The sequence below is a fragment of the Centrocercus urophasianus genome, unplaced genomic scaffold (assembly GCF_019232065.1).
Source record: "Centrocercus urophasianus isolate 14NV4802_14NV808 unplaced genomic scaffold, USGS_Curo_1.0 seq_14, whole genome shotgun sequence".
Taxonomy (NCBI): Eukaryota; Metazoa; Chordata; class Aves; order Galliformes; family Phasianidae; genus Centrocercus; species Centrocercus urophasianus.
In genome coordinates this window covers 42,939,613-42,962,926 of record NW_024884586.1, presented here as the reverse complement: position 1 = coordinate 42,962,926, position 23,314 = coordinate 42,939,613, and the positions used below count along the sequence as shown (strand labels likewise).

Here is a 23,314-nt window from a genome sequence, read left to right as displayed (position 1 = left end):
GTTCTGAAGGTTAGGGGCTGCAGGAGCCACGTCAAAGAAACCCCACTGAAGAAGCAGTTGCCTCCTTATAGGGCTGGGACAGCACTCTCCACCACCGGGAGATGACAGAGATGCTTTTCAGTAGAACACCCTCAACTCCCCAACCTGCCTGTGCTTCCACATCACCAGGCCAGTCGCCATCCCCACCCTCTTTGCTTTTTCATACATGGAGACGTGACTAATCGCTGGCCCCACACTTTACTGGCACTGGAAACCCACAGCTAAGGATGGGGCAGGCCCCCGGGTGGTGCCCATGGCCAAACATGAGAGGCAGCTGATGGGTTTCTGAACGGCGTTTTACATCAATCACATTTTTACTACATGTTTTATTACATCAATGGCTTGAAAAATTTTTTATTTGATGTCAGCAAACATTGGAAATCATAGAAAAATGAATTATGTAGAATTTCACAAAGGAATTTACCCCACTATAATTCCTCGTACAGTAAAATAATTCAAAACCAAATGTTACTTTTCAGTGGCTAAGCAATTTTATAATGCTATGAACATTCATCACAGTAAGTGTGCTGAATAATACAAAACAGGCAAAAAAGACATTTAAAATATTACTTACAACAGCATTATTACAACATACTTTCTTTAAAATCCCAACGAGTATTTTATCACTTCAAAAGCTATACAGCATTTCCATTATATTTGCAAACTTAACCTTATACATCTTTTAAAATCTTGAAAAAACTTCTTTTAAGCAATCTATAAGCAGTTAACAAAATTGATAAAATCTACATAATGGAATACTATACACTCCAGTATAAATTTTATTTTAGGAGAATATGAATGTAAACACTCATTATTATACAACATGCATAGACTATACTGACCTTCCATCTTCTGAACTGTAACTTTCGCTGCAATTGTGCTTTACTATCAACAGGAAAAGCTGCATTAATCCAGGGAGTGGCAGAAAGTATTTGCTTTGGGGGCATTGCACAAGATCGCTAGATTTTGACTTGCTGAAGACAAGCTGGAGCTAAGAACTTTTTTTTTCTTTTTTTTCTTTTTTTTTTTTTCTTTTTCTTTTTTTTTAAGAGCAAGTATCAGGCCATCGAATGGGGTACGCACAGTTTTGTACAGGCTGGAAAAAAAGAACGCAATTATCAGAGAAATCTCTTAGGACTCTTTTTGCGCTTCACTGTCTTGGGGATGGATGTTGACAAACCCAGTGTTGGAGTTAGTGTAATGCACTGCTTGGCTCATATTTGGTGTGCAAGAATACCGACAGCATTTCAGCAATTCAGAGAGTAAGAACTGAAATTTAAAGTGACAATGAGCGTATTTTATTACATAACGTTTCAGATGCCTTCGTACAGGAAAGAAAAATGTTCGTCAGGACATTGCTGCGAGAGAATAAGAGTTTCACTCTTGGAGCATCTATTAAAAAAGTGTTCTAGTGAATATTTATGGGGACATCCTGGCTGCAAATTCATAAAAATATATTAGGATTCCATTATCCCCATCGGCATTAAGTGTATCCCGACAACCACGGTGGCTGCACTACCAGTTATGGCTGCTATAGTCTTACGCGTCTGATTGTACATTGTTGCTACACTGTTAAGCACAACTGAGGCGTGTGTTTTTTTTCCCTTGGTTGTAAGATTATACTACCAAAATTGATCACCGTTTCAAACCAGTTAAACACGCATATTCAAGTAACAAGGTTGTTTAATGGATAAGTGGAAAAAAGAAGTTACCTAGCACTTTACACGACTACGTAGAAATTAAATAGAACAAATGAAATTTGTTTATGCATATGCAATACACTTTTATATCTTTAAGATTTCTAAAACTAAAACTTAAACTATCATTTTCTTTAACGATACCATATTTTGCACAATAACTTATACTTAGGAGAAATTATTTCCCATTTTCCACAAAATATATATAATTATGACATTCACATTGATAGTTTAAGAAACAAAATTTAAGTGAATATTCTATCTCATGTAGTTATCTTTGTGGACCCTTCTAATCAGAATGCAACCAGTTGATGTAGCTAATGCTTGATCCATTTTTAAAAAGGAAGAGGGTCTTCACCTAAACAAGACCAAACCATCTCAACTTTCAAAAGCTAAAATGATTTTATCGCATTTAAAAACAAAGAGAATGTAAAAAAACTAAGCCTTTAAAATACAGTGCTATTATATTGTACGTCTCAACTACAATAAGATAGCTGTCAACTGAAAAGTAATTGAACAACTTTTTTCTTCCTAATATCACAAATTATACACGTTTCCCCTTACCCCTTGGGGATGAAGCCAAAACACAACTTTTCTGATTGTAAGATGGACAGATTTGAGGGCAAAAACTGAGAAGTCCTCATAGGTAGCTCAGTGGCCAGCTGGAGCCCAGACTGATGAGCTCCACCAGCTGGTATGATTGCACAGTCCCCTCACACTGGCACAGATCTGTCTCTGCACACTGATATCAGCAGGAAGTTTAGCACTAGGGTGCTTCTAACGAGCAGCACTGCTTTGCACCACAACTGTCAGCTCAGTTCACAGTACTGTTTGCCCACCTTTAGTCCTACCTCTCGCTGGCTAACCGGTGTCCTATCCAGCAGCTGTAGGACCAATGGGATGCACACAGGTCCACCTTCAGAGCTGCCACTTCACACAGACAGATGCAGGGATGCTGCCACAGACTTGGGTCACGTAAGAGACTAGAAGTTTCCAACAGAAGACAAGGATTGGTTCCCTTCCAGCCCCTCATCAACTCTAAGGATCTCTCTGGAGCTGCCACAATGCATACACCCAGAAATAGCTGCAGAAGTGACGAAAACAGGCCCCTCTGGGGCTAAACGCTGCAGCACATCCGAAGAAATACCCACCTGCTCCTTCACCTGCGTGTCACCACGATATCTGACGATGAATCACTTTCCCCACAAGAGGAAGAGACAACCTCAAAGGTAACTGAGGCCACCTCCCTGCCTTTCCTTGAGCTGTGACCACTGAGAGATGTCACTGCAGCTCTCTGGCAGCCAGCTGGCATTGACCTAGCTGCTTTACATACAGAAATCTGAGCCACCGCAGCACGGCCCAGCGACTCAAGCACCAAGTTGGGGCTAGACCTGAGCACTGCACCTCAGCTGTAGGGCAGGACAAGAATAGCTCACTCCAGGTTGCATCAGGAAGCTGGTGCCGCACACTGCTGCGTGCTGTCCTGACCCTAATCCTCTGTAGAGGAAGAGAGGCAAAGGTCCATTTCTCCACCCGCAAAGACACCTGTTGGTTTCTTCCAACATCATTAAATTAACCATTTTTTAAATGCTTTGTGACTAGTGTTATTTTGCAGCTTTCCACCAGGCAAGAAGTAATACTGCTTCTAGCTCCTCTAAATACTGTCTGCTCAGCAGCCAACTGCCTTGCTCAAGGTGCAAAGTCCTAACACAGGACTTCCAAGAACAGCTCCAGCTCAAGCCAGCTAGACAGATCACAGCACAGAGGGCTGGGGGTTCTGAAAGCTGCGTTCACCAAGTATTTGGAAAAGCACCTCTTAGATTTTAAATTGCATATTTTGGTTCAGAACATGAAAGCGACTTGTGCTTCAGAGGGGTTAAAATGGCCAATGAAATTAACCCGGCTCTTCTCCAATAAACTTCCAAGAGACCAAAAACTACTTGAAGGTTGAATTTTGTTCTCCAACCCTTGCCCAGACTTCCAGTGGGAGAAGTAGTTTGATGTCTTTGGCAAACAGCGCCCTGAAGAGGGATGAGACACTGGGACTGGAAGTGACCTATGGTAGCCAAATGTAAAAAAGGCACATATTCCAAAAAGGAGAGGCACCAGAGAAAGTTGTTTTGACTTAATCCCGCAGAAGATCAGGAAAAAGAAAGTTGTGTAGCACTCATTTAACAAGTTACAATGCAAATGCTGAATGCCAGGGTTTAAAAAGCATATCAAACAGTTTCAGGTTACGTTTTCCCTTTTGCACTAAATAAAAGCCATTAAAATATACAGGAATAAAATGCTCATTTAGGGAGCTTTCTATGAAGCAAGAACACACAAATACAGTGGAAAGAATTGCACAAACCAGCAGTGTAACGATTACTTTTACAACCTTGGAATGACCAAACCTTCGAGATAACATTTCCTATCACTTTGCATTATTCAAGATTGCTTGTTAACATGCCCCGTCATTTCAGAACAAACACGACACCACTGGCATGTGCACAGGCCTCTCCTTTATAGAAAGCTCACTAATAATAGTGTCATCGTAAGAATACACAGGAAGCAGAGACCACAAGGCCATGCAGCAATACGTACTTATACCCTACAGACCAAGTATTATAAGAACTCCTAACATGTAGAGTTACTGTGGGGCTGCTAAGGAGCTCCTTTTGTTTTGCAGGTTGGTCGAAATTACAGACAGGTGTTACTGGTTCTAGAAATCCCCATGCTCAAGCAGGACGTTGATGCGATGGAGAGCTGAGCTATCTGGGTGCATTTGAAAGAAAGTGGAGGCAGTATGAAGGAATGAGGGGAGATTAAGGCAGATGTAGCACAGGACTGGAAGCGTTTGCCTTTTTTTGGTAATAGCTGCTTGTCCACAGATATGATGCAGATGGCTGTCTGAGGTTTGCTAATACCTGATATCCTGGATAACACAGTAGTCAACACAAATTGTTCTAGGCTACAGCACCTTCTCATGAAGCAGATGCATATCTGACATCAAGAACAGAAGTAGCCTGGAAGGAAGGAGGAAGGGGAGAAAAAAGAAAAAAAGATTTTTAGTTCACAAATGAATATACACAGGCTTTTTCAAACTTTACGCCAAGTACTGAAAGCAACAAAACAGCCAAACGTGGGGAAAATCACGGCAGGTTCCCCTGTTCTGTACCACACCAGGATTAAGACCAGACCCAAGAATGTCTCACCTTCCCACTTCAAAGTGGAGGGGAGGGCAGAAGAAAAAAAAAAAAAAAAAAAAGAGGAACTTGCTATGAAAACAGACCAAAGGGGAAAGCCCAGAAAAGTCAGAGGGCTGACGAAGCTTTTGTTAAGCTGGGGCCATGCAGACAACACATGCCAGAGGAGACAGTACCTGAGGCACTGCAGCATTAGGCCAGCAACATCATCTCCTGCCCACCCAAGCAGCTTGTGAAAGAAGCACTCTTGAGTGCAGGCCAGGAATGCCCCTCCTAGCCCAAAGAGATCGCTTACGTGATAATCCAAGTCACACTCCTCATGCCCAGAATCACTCTGGCAGGCACCAGTGAGCCAGCTCCTTGCAGCACTGTGCTTACATTACCTCTGAAGGCAGGAGCTCTACACTGAGCAGCAAAATTTAGGTCTGATATGCTCAGAGAACTCAGTGGGCATTAGAACTCCACCACGGGACACCCTTGTGCCCCTTACTCTGGCACTGCTACAAAAAGCTGAGGGCTTAGTAATTAAAATCCTCTTCACACTGCCAGCACTTCCCTCCTCCCAGCAACAGCACAGCAGTTCCTACCATCCAGAAGAGGATTCATTGAGAACCAGAAGCCACATCACACGGTGCTAGTTTATAGCACATGCAGTACGTCACGGCTGGCAGCTCCTGCCACCCTGCGTCAGCCTGGTGCAGACAAGCTGTCCCTATCCCTTCCTGTACTGCAGGCACAGTGTACTGTTATACAGTATCTTCCTTTTATCTGGGCTCTGCAACTATTCCCACCAGCCTGTTGTTTTGCTCCACTTTCTACCAACTCAGCACGCGCTCGACTCCAGCCGGGTGCTTTCCGTTAGCGTGAGCACTGTAACTTCTGTCCCAAAGCCGTATCACCAGACCTTGCTGTCATGCCTCCAGTCTCCTTCCTCCTTCTAAGCCAGCTAGTCTGGAATTCACCTCATTCCAGGATCCAAACACTTAGCTGCAGCAACACACACCAGTTCCTGCCATTAACAGACATTTGCTTTCTACCGCAAATGAGACACTCTTTGGATCTCAGCTTTGAGAAGCAAGAGTGCATTTGAAGACAGAAAATCCAATGGCTCAGAAGTTCAGCACTGACAAGGAAATACAGCTCTACTGGTCACAGGAAAAGGCAATGACATTGGCCGTTTCAAAGATGGCTATGGACTAGTACACTTGCCTCTTTGCTTCTCCTCCAATTCCAGAGAAACAGGACAACTTCATTCCCCTCCTTCTAGGAATGCACGTATTTCTGAGTTTGGTTCTGTTCTTATCTTTGGACCCAGCCCTTAGACATAAGCATCTTAGGAGAGCATACTACTAGGATTTGTGAAGCAATGAAGTTCTGCTCTCAGAGCATCTGAACAAGAAGCAATCTACAAGTGAACCAACCACAATCAAGGCAACTTAGGAAAAAATATCCAGTAGATGGAGAAATCTTACAATTATTTTTATTCAGCCCATGCCAGACCAAAATTTGCCTTTTATTGTTGACTGCATTTGAGAAGATGCAGCTTTTACACCAAGCTGCCTTGTAAAACTAGCCCCAAAGAAGCCCTTGATCAGATTTTATTTTTTTTTTAAGCATACAAACCTTTAAGTGCAGTTTTCTTTTGCAATAATGTGTCAATATTACATTTTTATAGCCAACTTCGGTATTTAAACCAATCTCTTAGTCAACTTTAAGCACGCACTGTCTTTTGAAAAATAGTACCTCAGTGAGCCTCCATCAAGGAGAGCAGAAAGGCTGTTTCTAGAATGCCTTCACAGAAACTGCTGTAAATTCAAGGAAATCTTGCCACTAGGTAATTCCAGAACAAACAGTATCACACACTTCATTGTTTATAGACTTCTTCCCTTCCCTCAAGTGAAACCACTCCATGATCAAAATGAAAGACAGCTTTGCCTCAGAAGTCTGTGAGGTCTCACAAAGCCAAACCTAGAACAACTGCTTGGAGAACTGCGTGCAGGGAAAACATCCAAGTCATATAAATACCTATCAGGTTTCAGCAGCAAGAATCATTAAAACGTCTGCGTACCGATGAGATACCATCAGAGGGCTGCAGACTAAGTGCTCTCTTTCCACTTTCATATACATCTAGCATTCCCAAAATCAATGTTGGGATCTGTAGAGCCGAAGCAAAATAATCTCAGCTGCACTTTATTTATTCTAGAAATAAAAACTGACTCACTGAAGATACACACACAAACCCCTCTATATGTGTATGAACTGAGCTCAAATTGGAAACTTTGTCATTTTTGAATGGAATTTACCTCGTCTTCCTCTTCAGACATTTTAGTGGAATTATCAGGGGATTTTACGGGCTTCTGGCTATTGGTTCCATTTGTCTCCTCTTTGCCGTGTTCTGCCTCCCATTCCTGTAGAACTTCGTCTATGTTGAAACGACGTCGGTAATTTACAAAAAAGTTTTTCACTTGCACCACAGATTTGTTACCAATCACATCAGAGATTGCCTGAAAGTCTCGTCCATATTTCCTGATTGCTAAAAGCATCAAGAAGAAAAACAAAAGTAAAGTGTTATTTTCACAAAGACTACAAATCAGGCTCGAGTCACAGCAAAAGGATCCAAAGCTGAACTTCTGCCTAGTTTTCAAGTCCTTCTCTGATTAAACCAGCATGAAACAGTCTCAGTTGTGCATGAGGCACAATTAAGACTAGCCCCGCAGAAGGAAAAGGAGCTGTAGCAGACAGGCACAATGAAATCTAGAAGACCTGTGTAAATCTGGCTGTATTGCTTGAGAAGTTGCACAGACAAAGAGCAAAGCAGGGACGCAGCAGAGTTTCCCTTTCAGAAAGCAGGGACAAGCAGAGATTAGATGCAAGTGCTCATATGGTAAAACACATATTGTTGAGGGAGAGGCTGACAACAGTTTCCTTGTTCAGTTCTGTTTTTTATGCATTAATAAACAACATCAAAATCCTTCATTAGCTGCTGCACCGAAACAGCTATGAAATGCAAGAGATTTGATTATAACCTCCTGAAGTACAAATACACTTGTAGTGCCATACCTTGCACAGCAAGAAGCTGCTCATCTGTGGTCCAACGTGCATTAAATTTCTGAACAACCTAGATGGCATAAAAAAATTCAGATAGCTTGTATTAACATAACCAGCAACTTCCACTTGTAACTGAGTTCATAAAAGCCTCACAAAAACACAGCAATTAATTCACTGTTAGTCAAACTATCACTCATTTTAGTGGCAGCGCTGTCTCCAAAGAGCTGCGTGTGGCATCTATTCAGTTAACTGTGACACACGGCACCTGTAAGTCACCGGATGATATAAAAAGATAGGGAACAGTCTCAGCAGATAACCAAGAGCCACAAACTCTTCAGAAGCACCTACTTGTCTTTATCACAGGCACCCTCTGTAATCTTGGTCAAATTATTTCCATCATGAGGTGCCAGAGTTGGAAGAAAAACAGCAAAGCACTGAGTGCCAAGAGAAAGGACAGGCCGTTAATGTACCTCCTCATTTCTCAGCACACAGAGCAAAGCAATCACATCTCACAGGTGCATGGGGATACAACACTGAAAAAAAATCTGGGATACTAGTACTTCTGCTAGAATCCATTTGCACATGTAAAGCATTGCTCCTTCTTCCCTCTCATCCCCACTTCCATTACACGACAACAGTGAACATGGTGTAGGTCTTGATTCACCCTGATAACAAGACACTGGTCCTAGCTGACCAACCAGATGAACAGCCCTGATATGGTGATACAGATTAGCTTTCATCTCCACAAGAAACAAGGGTCAGAACATGATCCTACCTCCGGAAGTCTGTACTGTTCTATCCCACCTTCAAGTTTTTCCTTGAGAGCACTGTTTGTCTGTTTGATATTTTGAATCTGTAAAGAAAATTTCATCTCTTTAACAAGGATGAAGACCTTTGGCAGGCCAGCTCCCAGCAGCCCCAGGGAGAAACACACCACCTTAGCAACCTGCTTCTCATCACCTATCTTTCCTGATTAAAACAATTACTTGGAATAAAGGAATGTAGGTGCAATTACAGTATTAGAAGATATTAGAAGACTTTGTTTATTTTATTCTATCCTACCTGCAACTCGTTTGGAGCAATAACTGCTCCAACTTCCAGGTCTGTATAGAGCCCAGTATAAGATGAAAGCCCTGTTCACAGCAAGTAATGAATCAAAAACTGCTAGAGAGCTCTGCTTCTCCCAGAGCGCCAAGAAGGCTTCAGGCCAAAATACCAATTCTATTAAGTTTAATAAAGAGCTTGAGCCAGATCTCTACTTTAAAAACACTGAAAATGTTCTCATCCAGGAAACAGACTCATGTAGTAAACCTGTCTATACTAATAGATATTTGAAAAAACATTTGTTCGTAACATTTGTCCATAACCATTTAAAAGACAGATCCATCAGATTAACAAAAGGTATGTAGGAAAGTATGTATGATGCCTGTCTAGGAAAGAAGAAGAAGAAAAAAAAAAGCACGTTAGTCTGTTCCAAAAGTGCCATAGGAAAAGATAAAGAAAATTGACTGCTGCAGATTGAAATCAAACTTGTGAAATCAATGATATCTGAAGGAAATTCATAGTTAAAAGGAAGGAACTTTGAACTGTAAGAAACACCAAGAGCCAGAAGAAGTTCCTTCAGGTCAGTGCTATGGATTTTCCTTTGCTTCACTTCTGATACAAAGTAGGCATCTCATAGAACAAAAGCATAAGAGAAGAAAGCACAAGGCTGCATTAATTTACAGCATAAGGCCAGCAGCTTGTCAATTAAGCCACATAATGATGTGCACAGTTATCATCTAGCTACACATTCCTGGGAATTGTGCAGATGTGACATGCAGTACCAACAAAACTAGCAGTTATTCCTCAACTACATCACCCATACCTGTCGCTTGATTGAGACTAATTCCATGTCCAGTTGTCTGAGTACAGTGGTAGCAGCTGTGGCATTGGCAGAAACGGCCTCCACATCCTCTTGAGAAAGGAACATTCCTTTGGGAGGTTTCCTCTTCGCTCTGTTCTTGGCCTGTGTACTGTGCTTCTCCTTCTTCACCTGAGGAACGGTTTCAGCAGGAGGCACCTAGGAAAGATTTTATAAAACACGTGCAAAAAGCTTTGAGTGACCAAGTAAATATTCATACAAGCTGTGGCTGCTCTGTACAAGAATTCTAGAGTGATCACAAAAAACACAATTCTAGATACCAGTCATTTTTCAAACAAGGATTTATGCTCTCAGATTAGCAAGATACTTCAGGTGCTCATTTTCAGTCATCCTCAGTTTGCAGAATGAAAGAAGTAGCTTGAAATTGGGAAGATTTTGTTTTGCTATAAGTAGCACGTCATGCATACACTGTCTTATACAAATCTTTCTTCTAGCCAGCTTTCAACATTCACAGCAGAAGCCGGTTTCTCGGCACATTCCCATTTTGGGAATTTTCTGTCCTTTAAATATTCTGGATACTTGCAAAGACTCCAAAACCTTTCTTCCTGCCTTTGACATCAGGTCTCAACACATTACTTTAGCTGAACAGCAGAAGAAAGCAAAGTGGAACTTGGAGACGGGAGAAAAACACAGCTAGCAAAGTTTATAAAAAGTTATCTTTTCTCTATGTCAGACAGGAAAAGGATATAGCAAACTAATTTAAAAGCTAAAGATGAAGCAGTGAGGTGACTACAAAGCAGTTCTTAGATCATTAAGCAGTTTCTTGGAAGCTAAGTTTTCCTGCCTCGCACTGATATATAATGTTCAATTAAAGTAATGCCATTTGCCCACAAACAAAATTTGATTCTCTTTTGGAAAAGGGAATACTTCACACACCACTAATTTGTATGCATTCTGGCTAAAGCAAAGCACTAGCCGCACGCTGCTAACAGGTATGCTAGGTAAGATGCAATACTAAAGAACCTTAAAAGAGCACGTTTGATTGCCTAATACCAATCATCTCTTCCAGAAGTTACTCTCAATAAGCAACACACACCCAAGATTTATTATCCAGTGGCTGGAATATTGCCCAGAACACAGAACAGAAGAAGACAGGCAGGAGGAGAGAAAGCAGGGAGGAGAGGCCACACATCTGAAATCCTCCACTCAATCACTGCCAGTTTTAAAACATTGGCCTCAGTTAGCACTATTGTTCCCCTCCTAATTTGCAGCCACATGCAGTTTCTACCCAATCTGTGGCATTTGCTCATTAGCAAACACTAAAACTCACACAAGGTTGCACAAAGCCCCCTGTAAGCACTTGGCTCTGCCTCCCAGAGCCTGGAAAAGCCCAGAGCAGCTGCAGCAAACAATATCCTGCACACTCTGCACGGACTCAGGAGACATATTGGAGCAGTAATGTGGACAATTGTCTGTTCTCAACTTTTTTCTTGCCTCTTCTAGCATGAAGAAATTCATGAGAGATGATGCCTAAGGCAAGCCCAGGAGCAAGAAATAACTATTATTGTTGTGGGAGATAGACCAGATTTCTTTTCTGCAGTGGAGAGTAGGGAGCAGGAGAAATCAGGCTGGCTTAGTTACAAACAAATGAGGTAAGCTCTGCACTCTGCTTCAGAAGTGAGCACTTTGATAACCGAGCCAGGTAAATTATTCAACATGGTTAGATGTTTCAGGTTTATTCATATTTCATCTGCATACAGAATTTCACAGGATCATGCAGTAATGTCTCCATCAAGTTCAAGCCACAAGGTGACCAACAGGCAATGCTGGCACTGCAAGTATCTCAGAAGCTTCAACTTCAAGTAAAAATGAAAGCAAGTTTCAGATGACTTTTCTACACTGTGCAAAAAAAAAAAAAAAAGTGAAGCTCATCCATGTTGTGGACAAAAAGCCAGAGCTCTGGCAGAATCATAGAATCACCAGAGTTGGAAAAGACTTCCAAGATCAAAGAGTTCAACTATTCCCTTACCACTAACATTTCCCCACTAAACCACATCCCTTAGTACAACATCTAAACATTCTTGGACACCTCCAGGGATGGTGACTCCACCACCTCCCTGGGCAGCTTGTTGCAGCACCTGACTGCTCTTTTGCAGAAGAAATTCTTCCTAACGTCCACCAAAGTGAAGCTCCCCCGGTGCAACTTGAGGCCACTGCCTGCAGTCTTATCACCAGTAACACAGAAGAGACCAGGCCCCATCTCACCACAATCTCCTTTCAGGCAGTTGTAGAGGGCAATAACGTCTTCCCTGAGCCCCCTCCTCTCCAGACTACACAACTCCAGTTCCCTCAACGACTCCTCATAAGACTTGTGCTCCAGATCCATCACAGAATGGTTCTTGACAGCTCCAAATGCCTCTAAGCTCCAGTGATACTGCACAGACTTTGGAAATCTACCCTATCTTGGAAACTTGCTTTCCTGGCCACCATCAACTCATGAAAAACAATTAAAATGCAGAATTTAGCAGTACTCCTCTATTCAGAAATTGCCACTGCTACCTAAAACACTTCATACAAACCCCTTTAATACAAAGAAGGCTTCCTCAGATTTGATGGTTTAAAAAGGAAAGACCAAGCTCAATCCATGCACGGGATGAAATGGGAGGCATTTCTAGGAGCAACTGCCTCAGGAAGAGATGTTAAGAAATGACCCTGACATCTGTATTATGGAGTCACCATCTGAGGGAACCTGAGCAGCTGCAGTAATACTGAAAGTACTAAGAAAAGGGAAGATTCCCCCTCCAATGATCCCCAAAAGAGGAAACACAGATGAGAGATTTCAGATACTCTGAGAAGTCCCAGTATTTCTCGACAGCTCATACAGTAAGTGACACATCTTAAGAGCTGAAAAACTGTCTCCACGGGGCTGGGACAGGGAGGTTCTTTACGGTAACAGTCTGGGGCTGCTGGTGCGTGGCTGACCAAGTCACTAAATGCAACTACCAGGAACAGCCCCTCTTCCCTTCTCTCGAGGCATTTTAAATCAGCCCCAGGCTGAAGTACTGCAAAACTGAATTAACTCCACTCAGTCAAAGCTGGTTGTCAGCTTTGTTCTGGCCAGCACTACAACCAGTCACTGTCCAGAAGAGCCCCCAGAAGGCTGCCTGCCCTTACAGCCAGCGTAAATGCACACAGTCGGTGAATTCAACTGACCTTTGAGTTGGGTTAGAGCACGCTGTTGCTGAGGGCAGCGTCAAAGAGGGGCATTCAACTCCCATGCAAGACTTTCTGCAAATATCTTGATGGTAGTTATTTGCCATCTGCTCTGCTCTGGCCTTAAAGCAGAGGCAGCAAAGCTGGCGAAGAGCTACTGTTCCCCCCTTCTGCAGCAAGTTCACAGCAAGACGGCGTTTCGAGAAGGAAGCAGTAATAAAAGGGATTGAAAGGTCTGTAGCAGATGCAGTCTTTCAGAAAATAAAGTGTGAAATACTAACTAGAAACGTTTTTAATTTAAAAAAATGGGAATTCAAATGATATTATTAATTATTCACAAGACATTCTGGACAGCCACAGTATGCCACTGATACTTAACCAGAATCTTTCAAGTTAGGGTGTTGTTAAGGCTTTCAACAACTCAGCTTCTTGTAAGAATAAATATGTTCACATTAACCCTGCTCCTAGGAAATCAGAGACACTGATGGTGGAAGGCTGTTCCAGGGAAGCCTATGGAGCACTCCACATGTGTAGAGAACAGACCAGAATGCTATGATTTTTTCCAGTTGCTTCCCTTCAGAATAATTTGTTAGAAGAATTAATCTCACTGATAGTGACTGACAAAAAACACTGCTCTAGGTCCTTGCTCTTGCCTGTTGTGCAGTCACAGTTTTAAATAATTTTAGTGCTGTTTTCCTATAAATAGCCTCTTTTAAAGATTATTAAAAAAATAAATCAGATGTCATTACTGAGAGAAAGCAGGCTACATGAAGCCAGCAGATGGAGTTACTTCAAGGAGAAGGGTTTAGGGTAAACGCCTTCCTGTAGCACTGATAAATACATACAACCCATACTGCTGCTGAATTGCAAGGTTCTTTTGTTTGGGGCCAAATAACCCACAAGTTACATGCCTGAAAATAAAGTATATGCTTTTCAGATGAGCATCACGGAGTTAAGTTTTCAGAAGTGTACGTCTATCTGCATGGCTTCATCCAGAACTTTATGCCAACTTAAAATTAAAGCATCTCAAGTGAGGTTCAAGTAATATGTTTTAAGTAAGCACAATATTCTGCACATAATGACAAGGCCTCTGCCAGACAAAAACTGTCCATACAAAAACTCTCTCCTCTATCATTCACAACTGTACCTGCAATCTTGGCATCACTGAAACCCTCAGGACTGTCCCCAAGGATTTCAGTAGATCAGGAATTTGCCTTAGAGCCTAGATAATAGACAAATATACTCCTGTTAGTCTATCTAGAATGGTTTAAAGGTTTAAAGGATTTATATCCCTTCCACCAAGCCATCCACAGAGGGACAGAAGTGCTCCTACTCCATCTCGGCAAATAGTTAGGTTGCCTTCAACCACCACTGAGAGTGCTTCAAGCTAACACAGCCAACTCTGAACAAAGACTCCAAACATCCATGTAGTATACTAGCATGTGCTGGAAAAGTCTTCAGATTTTCCACTTTTGTTCTCATTTATTTATACTTGTCTTGATCGAAGAACAATTCTGAAGACAATTCTTTTCTTGTATGACAACCATACAAAGCACAAATAAAGAAAATTAGATACTGTCAGCTTCTACATCAAGCAGTTAGTAAGTAAACACTTTCATTTGCACAGTAGTAAGAAAAGAGCTATACCTCCTTTTTGCTCTCCTTGTTTTGTTCAACTTCAATATCAATAGGGTTGTTTCCATTTGCTTCCTCCATTTCGTCCTCACTGAAATACAAAAGTAAATAGTACTGTATTACTTTGTGAGGCTCCGTTTCTCTATAAATAACATGCCAAAAAATGCACGGATGCAATTCAGCAGCTTTCCTTATATTTTTTGACCAGGGTGGGCTCTTCGGGGGTCTGCAATTTTGGTTTGTTGCTTCCCCTCCCCTTCTGCCCCATTTATTTGTTTCTTAAGTAAAAAAAATTCTTAGTTGTAAAGACACTAGAAATATTTATTTTAGAGAAAGTGGAGAGTGGTCTACTTATGCAAAATAAGTCTGCTTGGGTGGAGACTGGATACATAGCTAACAAATTTTCTTTAAAAGAACATCAGACACTGAGAATTCTAACTTCAGGCAAACCCAGACAGAAACAAAGACTTAGAATACCAGCAAGCAGTTCTAACACAGACTTCATACAACTCTAACATTTAACCAGAATGATATGCACAAGATGAACTCCCTCAAGAACAAACATTAAAATGTTGGGTTCTTTTTAAGTCACAATCTCCAATTTCATCCTCCTTTGGAAAAGAAAATGAGGTATCAGTTACAGAATAATAAAATGCATGAAATTGGGGCCATATTGAAAGTGACCTTGGCACACCTGGACAGTTTGGCTTCATTGGAATTTTAATCAGACATTAAATCGAATGTATTTTCACCGTTTAGAGTTTTTGTACTGTACACAACTAAAGTTATTGCACCATTTGGGATGATGCCCAGAAACTGAAGAAATAAGCTGATCTAATCAAAGCGTTTTTTTAAAATTACTATATGAAAAAAAAAAAAGTCTATTTTGTCATGTCAAACTTCACAGCCTGGAGGAGGAACTTCAGCTGGAAGAGGTATGTCACAGCAGCTCCAAGCTGGGCAGGAGAACCCAAGGGGAGCTGTGCTCAGTGTGGGTATTTCTGGAGGAGCAGGGAACAACAGGCTGGCGTGTGCCACAGGTAAGGCAGGTGCTAAGGAATACTCACAACAGTGACTCATGGCTGCCTCCTTGCAGCTGTGCAGGTGTCACTTAAGGAACTCACTGCTGGGTGACTTGACGTCCATCACTATGAGGACAACCACTTTACAAGCCACTCCTGCAACCCCCTGCTGACCCACAGGATATTTCATTTGTACAGTCACAATTCCAAGGAATACAACTCTCAAGGACCCCTCTGAGATTTGCATGTACAAGACCCCTTGCACACAACCAGCAAGAGCTCCTGAAAACCTGGTTCCAAATGCACTGGGAGCTGTTTTCATGATAACCTGAAGAATAGGTGAACTTCCCTGCCTAGCCACAGAAGAGAAAGCACAGCACTTGAGCAAGACACCTCAGGCTGCCTCTTCCCTTAACCTCATCCCCAGCAGAGCTGCCTCGTGTTCTCAACCGGGCCCAGCTGTCAACCTTTCTGCAGAAACCAAACCCCACAGGCTTCACTGTGCTGGCAGTTTGCTCTCAAATTCCAACAAGTTCTCCAGACACGAACTAGATCAAAACCCACTCGCTCACTTTTGCAGTTTTAGACAATGATCATTATTAACTGAAGGACATTCTTGAGATTTTGCCAACACCCAGTGGCTCAGTACTACATCAAAACTTGGGTATCGTGAACTCACCCAGTTTTGCTCCCACACTCCACGTGGGTATGCTGACAAACGCTTGGATTTGTAGGGGCTTGACTACTTGACACAGTGGAGGGGAAGAAGGGAAGCCTAACATCAAGCTGTAGATGTAATGCAAATTTATGCATTTCCAATCTAGCTGCCTTCCTCAAAGGCTCCAACATCACCGTACAAGGCTGGCCAGACAGTTCTTCCCCAGCCTCCTTGTGGCCAGAGGATATGGACCAGAGAATTGTCTTTCCAAATGGCAGTGATTCCATTTTATGAGCACAGAACAAAATTAGAGAGGCAGTATAGACAAAAAAAAATTTTAAACTACATAGTACTAGACAAACACACATTTCTTATAACTGACATTTTTCCTCCTTACAAATTAGTAGGAAATAAGCAGGATGGGAAGAAGAAAATCAAGACAGCCTCTGCATTGAAGAACACAGTGAGGAAGAGAAAGCCAGGCCAAATATCAAATGTGCTGCCTGGTAGTTTTCTCCCCAGTCTTGCCTGTTAAACAAGCACTGCTGATCAAGTGGAAGGATGGGAGAGGTTGAGTGACTCAGTATAGTACGTCTCAACCCTGGAAATGTCTTTCCTCCCCACTCCCAAACAGGGCTCCGTCATCCAGCCCTGGAGCCAGCACACAGCTGGAGCAGCAACTCCTTGGAGGGAAAAGCTTTTACAGAACTTCGCTCAACTTAGGAGTTTACCAAAGCCAGACACGCTTCAAGATTGGGCAAGTTTGGCTGCAAAGACACAAGCAGTATTTTAGCACAGGTTGAGAAGGCACCTATGTTAAGCAGACAGACCTCTTGCTGTTTAAAGGGATGGCTTTACCTCCAAAACGTCTGAGACCACCATGTTTCTGAGGCCTTAGAGCTCCAGAATGAGGCAAAATCACCAAGTGGCAGTAACTTTGCAGTTATCTCCAGCAATAGACACGAGACCTCTGGATGAGCCACCTCTGTAAGTGGCACACAGGGGTACCCAAGAGAGCAAACATGCAGAGAAAGCTGTACCTGCAGGAGTTAAAAGCTCACTAGCTAGTAAGCTTCCGATTACCATCACCCTCAGATCTCAATACAACTAGTACTTCTTGGGGCATCCCTGCCAAAGGGCTTACCCTAAGCTTCCCTGCAACCTCTTCTCAGTCACTCAAATAAAAAATGGCCTGACTTCACTTATCTCAGGGAATACAGCTTGACCTGAAAACCTCACTCACAGGTTTTCATGTGAAAGGCGGAGGAAAGGGGGTGTGGGTGCACATGCATGGGCTCAGAGGTGCTGCACTGCAACCTATGCCACACTGAGTGCATGTTCTCATTCTCCTGAGTATTACAGAGGAAATAAAGGCAGGTTTCTAGTTTTTATTACTTACGTTGTGCTACTCGTTTTCTGGCCCTGCTGACACCAGTGCTAAACAGCTTGTAAACATCAGTTTTAATTTCATTTTCTCCACCTCCAAGCAGTATCAGGAAAAAAAAAAAAACAACACCTAGCATGTTGGGATGGTGACCATTGCACTAGAGGGCAACCAGGAATTGCACAGTGTTGGTGAAGGGAGCACACCTAATTGCTGACACATTCTTTCTGGCTTTAAGTAAAGCAAAACACGCATAACAGGGGTGGGGGAAAAGGCATGGTACCAGAAAACATGAGGAAAAATCCTATGGCTAGTTTCTTACAAGCTAACAGTAATGTCTGAGATAGTCTAAAGAAATCAGCGTGTGTCAATACCCAGCCTTTCTGCTTGCAAACCTACCTTTCCTCACGCTCCCTTTTTTGTTTACGAGCATGACGGTCCATCACGCTAGTTTTAGTCCTCGTCTTCTTCCAGGAGTAGTAAAATTTCACCAGGCTGGCTATTGATTTGTCAGGAAGCTGCAAATTAAACATGTATCCTTTTATACGCTTATATGTAAGGTATCCCCAGGAGTACACATACAATTGGTCTGTTTTTGTCAAGGAACATCTGATCTCTCTACTTTGAATTCTCTCAGAATGTCAAGAAAGACAGTTCTGCAGCCTTGCAAAAAAAAAAAAAAACAAAAAACAAAAAAACAAAAACACTGTTTCAGGCTAAAATCATCTATTTGTGACATTAAAATCTCTAAAGAACATCTCCTCAAGCGTTCAACCAACCATGCCAGGTAGCTGTTTCTCTTCACATCAAGGGAACATAGCAAAAGCAAACCCAAAACAGGACCTTGAGAGTGAGCAAGCAGTTTTAAAAGCTAACACAGGCATGTGGAAGCAAATGTAGGAATTGCTGAATGGCAGGCTATATCCCAAACAAATCTTTGTTACTGGGTTAAAAAGCCCCATTCACATCACTCATGTGATGAAGCATATTCAAAGGTCTCAGCAAAAGATGTTTTCAAAAGGTGAAACATTACTGTATGGTTAATTGAGGATATAGGAAAACCACAAGTCAGATATTTTTTTAGTCCTCTTACTGTAACGTCATTACCCTGTGGTTATGAATAAGAAGTCTGCCTCAGAACTGACTAAAGCTACATTAACTCTGCTTGGGAGGTATTCAGCATGCACATTCTTACACAGGATTTCTACAAGATAAAAGTCCAGCCTTTTGCTGAATAAAACATGTTTTAGGTGAGCTTGTGATTCAGCTCAGAGGGCCGCACGAGTGGGAAGAAAACAAAACTGAGCAACAGCCAAATTACTGAGATACTAGAGCTTAAATCTTCACTTGAGATAAGCTGGTTTTCAGACTGCATATTGACTTTAAGTCCTAATGGATCACACCAAACTACCACCCTGGCCCACAGTTACACTCAGGCATAAATCCATCTGCCCAGGCCAAAATACACACTGTGCCTGCACAGTGAGCTATTTGGATGTGGGGCTGCCAATAGCCATGCAGCAGGCTGCTACGTTGGAATTAAAGAGTTCCACAGAACAAACTCAGGGACAAGGCTGTTTGTCACAAACATCAGCTTGGCTATAAGCACACGCTAAGAGTGCCAGAACATCAGAATCAGCTCCGGTAAATAACGTAAACTCATCTTCCATTCCCTGGCTTCAGCGACTCTCTCGTTGGTTCCAAGCCACACCGGTGCTAATGGGCCAACAGATAGAAACTAACATGCTCCAGAGCCATGGATTCCTGTCCCCTGCTAAACACAAAGCTTTGTGCCATTTAATTCCTTTTATACAGGATGGCTTTTCTGGGAGCAACAGTAAAAGAAAAATATACCTAGGGAACAGTGTACGAGTTTGGCATCCCTGTACTGGATGCACTTCACCCAGGGACAGCATCATGTTTCTGCACATAATCTGAGTTGTAATTTTTTTGCTCTGGCATTAAACTGAGCAACAGGTCATACTCCTTCCTCCCCCACAGGACATGCCCCTGCTCTTTCCCCCTGAGCAGTAAATTAAAAACAGAGGAACAAAGAAGAAAATTGCTTCGACCTTCAGGAGTCCACAACTTCTGAACTCTCCTGACTGCCTGCATCAGCTGCCCAGAGCATGTGCAAGCCTCGAACCAATGCAACTGAGTGCTACAGGACTCTGAGAACAAATGAACAGTAAGGGGACATTCGAGGAGGACATGAGGAGAACAAGCCTCTTATTCTGCCACCTTCTGTAAAAAAGGGACCTGACTCTTCAGTGACCTCCCTTCATGCTTGGGAGGTAGGTTAACCTTCAATAGGATCTGCAATGCAGGCCTTCACCTCCACCTTAGAGATGAACAAACTGTAACCACATGGGTCGCAATCATGGTTGAAGGAGCATGGAGAAGAGTTTGGTTCTCTCTCTGGTGGCAAGCTAGTCAAAAACAGACTCAGAAAATAAAAATCTACATTCCATCATCTCTATATTTCAAAAGGCAGCCTCATCACCTTTTGCTTGAAGTTGGGTTTTTGACACCCTGCGCCCTTACCCACGCACACCCCAGCAATTCCCTTTCCAGGCAAAAGCCTACCCTTGAAGCTTTCAATAACAGTTTTAAAAATATTGTTAGAAATTGAAAGCAAAGGACTGACATGATATACAAACCTTCACCACACATCCACTGACAGTCCCAAATCACATTAAGCACAGACTTCACGCTCAAAATGAATTCCTAAAAAGCAAGCTGCAGGAAAGGAGTCAACTTTGCACGGAGATAATCTTTACTCCATGTGTGGGTGGGCATGTGTGTACAGACCATGCTTGAACTCCAGCTGAGACAAACACTACTGCAGCACACAGGGGACTGAAAACCATAATTTCCAACCAATAAAAATTGCACAGTCAGAATTTATACTGAGCTGGCAAAGCACTTCAGGAAAACACTTCCGTATGGACTCCAGAAGCAGTGCTGTTTTTATCTAGTCACAATATTACTTTTCCTCCAATCTTCCCTTCGGCCTGCTCTCTCTCAGAAGTGTTACACAGCAGCTCAGCACTGAAGATTGTCCAATTGTCTGCCCTGCTTTTTCAGCCCTCTGACACTACTTACCATCTGCTGGATCCTGTGAAAGGTTTTCCCATGGAAACTGAAAGCCTGCTCAAACAAGACCTTGTCTTCCACTGTCCACTCATCTGGGAATGGAGTGAAGTTTGGCAGATCCGCCAAAGATTTCTCAATGTTGTGCTTGTGCCAAAACAGCATCCCAAGAGCCTAGAAATAACAAGGACACCACAGGGACAACTGCAATCACAAGTAGCATTATCATTGCAAAGGAACAGCTACAGGATTTTTTTCAGGCACCAGGTTAACCATAATTTTCAGTTCCCAGCTATGTCAGACACGTGTGTGTGCAAGAAACCTGGAATCTGACCCACATTGTTACACACTGAGCAAATTGAAATTTAATCAAATTATGGAGATAGTAAAATTAGGAAGGAGTAACAGCTGAGAGACAGGAGAAGAAAAAACTGAAGTGATTCCAACTAGACTGATCACTATACGCACAGAAAAGCTAAGCAAAGCCATGAGAAGGCCACCTAAAAGCCAGACTGAACTTGAGGAAGCTTCTTGACATTGCTGAACTGTCACCATTTCCCACACAGTCAGGAGGGCTGCAGGTTGGAGGTTCTTCTGGTGGCAGAGGTTCTTGTTGGTTGTTTAGAGGCTTATTTTTGAGGGGCAGGGCAAGAAAAGGTGAGAAGATGGATGAAAACACAGGAAAGCACAGGGCAAACAGTGCGTGCAACCCTGACCTGCTGCTAAAGTGTCCCCATCTGAAAGGAGAAAATAATCTCATTTAGGGGCAGCTCATTTGTTTCTGTAGGCTATGTCTCTCTCACTTTGCTGCAGCAGTCTGTGGAACTGAAAATCAGACAAGTACGAACATTACTTCACCACCTGCAAACAGCCCCTCCTGTATCCCCCAGACGTGCATCTCAAGCCACCCCTCTCCCGAGGGCACACAGCTCACATGCATTATGACACATGGCTGCATCTGGCACAGCACTGACCACTGCAAGTCATTCTGGGAATGCCTGACTCTGCAGAGCTGGAAACCAGCCTTGCACAAGGGCTGCAAAGAAAAAACAACCCCTAACATGCTGAGTAAAACACCAGAGTAACCTGCTTGTCATATGCAAACTCAGTTTGGGTTTCACAGCCTCAGTAATCCCCACCTAGTAGTTTCATCCATTCCACTCAGAGCTACTAAATCACTCTGAATTTGGGGCTTCCCCATTATGCTTTGCTATGCAAAAAGCAGTTCCTTTTTGGATTCTTGCTTCACTGAAACTGTGCAGAGGGGCAAGACTACAATCATTAATCTTACCCGAGATTTTGCCCTGACCCTGCTGGCCTTTCAGAGCTGTCAGAGCACTTTTCTATCCCCCACTCACAAGCCCCCTTTCGCCAAGAGTTGGAACAAGAGAAAGTCTTGGTCACAACACAGTTGCTCAAGGTGTCCCAGATGCCACAAACTCAGTTACATCCATCTACTTTGGCAAGTGTGGAGAGAAAGAAGCTTCTCTGCAGGCATCAAGGACCAAGTTTTCTGTCTCATCATCCTCACCAACTTCACATTAGTGCTATACAAAACTTCCATAAGAGAAAGCAAGGGAAAAACATGGAATGAGCCACTTGGGTGTTAAATACTGCTAATTACTAGTAAGGGCCAACGGGATAGCTGCTTACACAAAGCAAATGAAATACAGAAAGACTTTCCTTATTGCTGCAAGAAAACCACGTGCATTAAAATAAAAAAAAAAAAAACACAGCAAAGATGATAGCATTGTCAGATGTATATGATAAGCCTAAGCACCAACAATATTCGTATACACCCCTCCACCACCATCCTCCCTGAGGAGAGCACTCTGGAGTCTCACACTCAGCTTTTCCAGCCTCCTTTGTCCCAGGACGCATGATCCAGGCTGGCAGAGGCACAGCACAGAGCCAACCCACTGCAGTGCTCCCAGAGCTCAGCACAACAGCCTGCCAGCACCAGTTGAAACAGGCTGCCATGCTGAAGGCTGCCTTTCACCTGCCCACAGCTGGCAAGGCTGAGGGGAGCCCTAGCAGCACGGCCCCAAGCCCCCATCAGTCACCTGCTGGCACTGGAGCCTACAGCATGGCGCTGGGCCACGGGCAGAGTAGGGACAACAGTACAGGAGCCACTCGCAGCACGGATGCAGCCAGTTGGATGGGAGAGCCTCTGGGCAGAGCTGGGTGCGTGCCCCGGACACCAGCCAGGCAGCTCACCATTCACTTCAACAAGCCAACACGTCTTCATCAGCAATGGTAGGCTTTGAGCAGGGGACAGAGATGGAGGAATGGGAATCCGTGTTACAGTGTTAGCCAAGCCACCTGCACGGTGGCCCGAGGAGAATGGCTGTCTGGGGAGATGTGTGTGGGCAGGAATACACCAGCCAGCAAAGCCCAAATCCTAAAGCTCATTCTGACTGGCTTCCAGAGAGTCTGTATGGGCTTTTCCAGAGCTACTCAGCCAACAGTGACT

The 23,314-nt window shown here is 43.1% G+C and overlaps 1 protein-coding gene across 1 annotated transcript in view; it reads right to left on the bottom strand.

The window, feature by feature from the left end:
- Window positions 1–363: 363 nt before the first annotated feature.
- The window catches only part of RCOR1 (REST corepressor 1), an 82,915-nt gene continuing 59,964 nt past the window's right edge, over window positions 364–23,314 (bottom strand). Inside the window, exons 5-12 of the mRNA XM_042813745.1 lie at window positions 20,854–21,015; window positions 18,148–18,266; window positions 14,697–14,775; window positions 9,840–10,034; window positions 8,748–8,825; window positions 7,985–8,042; window positions 7,228–7,457; window positions 364–4,744 (exon numbers count right to left, since the gene is read on the bottom strand). Of these exons, the coding sequence (XP_042669679.1) occupies window positions 4,703–4,744; window positions 7,228–7,457; window positions 7,985–8,042; window positions 8,748–8,825; window positions 9,840–10,034; window positions 14,697–14,775; window positions 18,148–18,266; window positions 20,854–21,015 (963 nt within the window). The 3' untranslated portion in view covers window positions 364–4,702. The remainder of the gene's footprint in view (window positions 4,745–7,227; window positions 7,458–7,984; window positions 8,043–8,747; window positions 8,826–9,839; window positions 10,035–14,696; window positions 14,776–18,147; window positions 18,267–20,853; window positions 21,016–23,314) is intronic.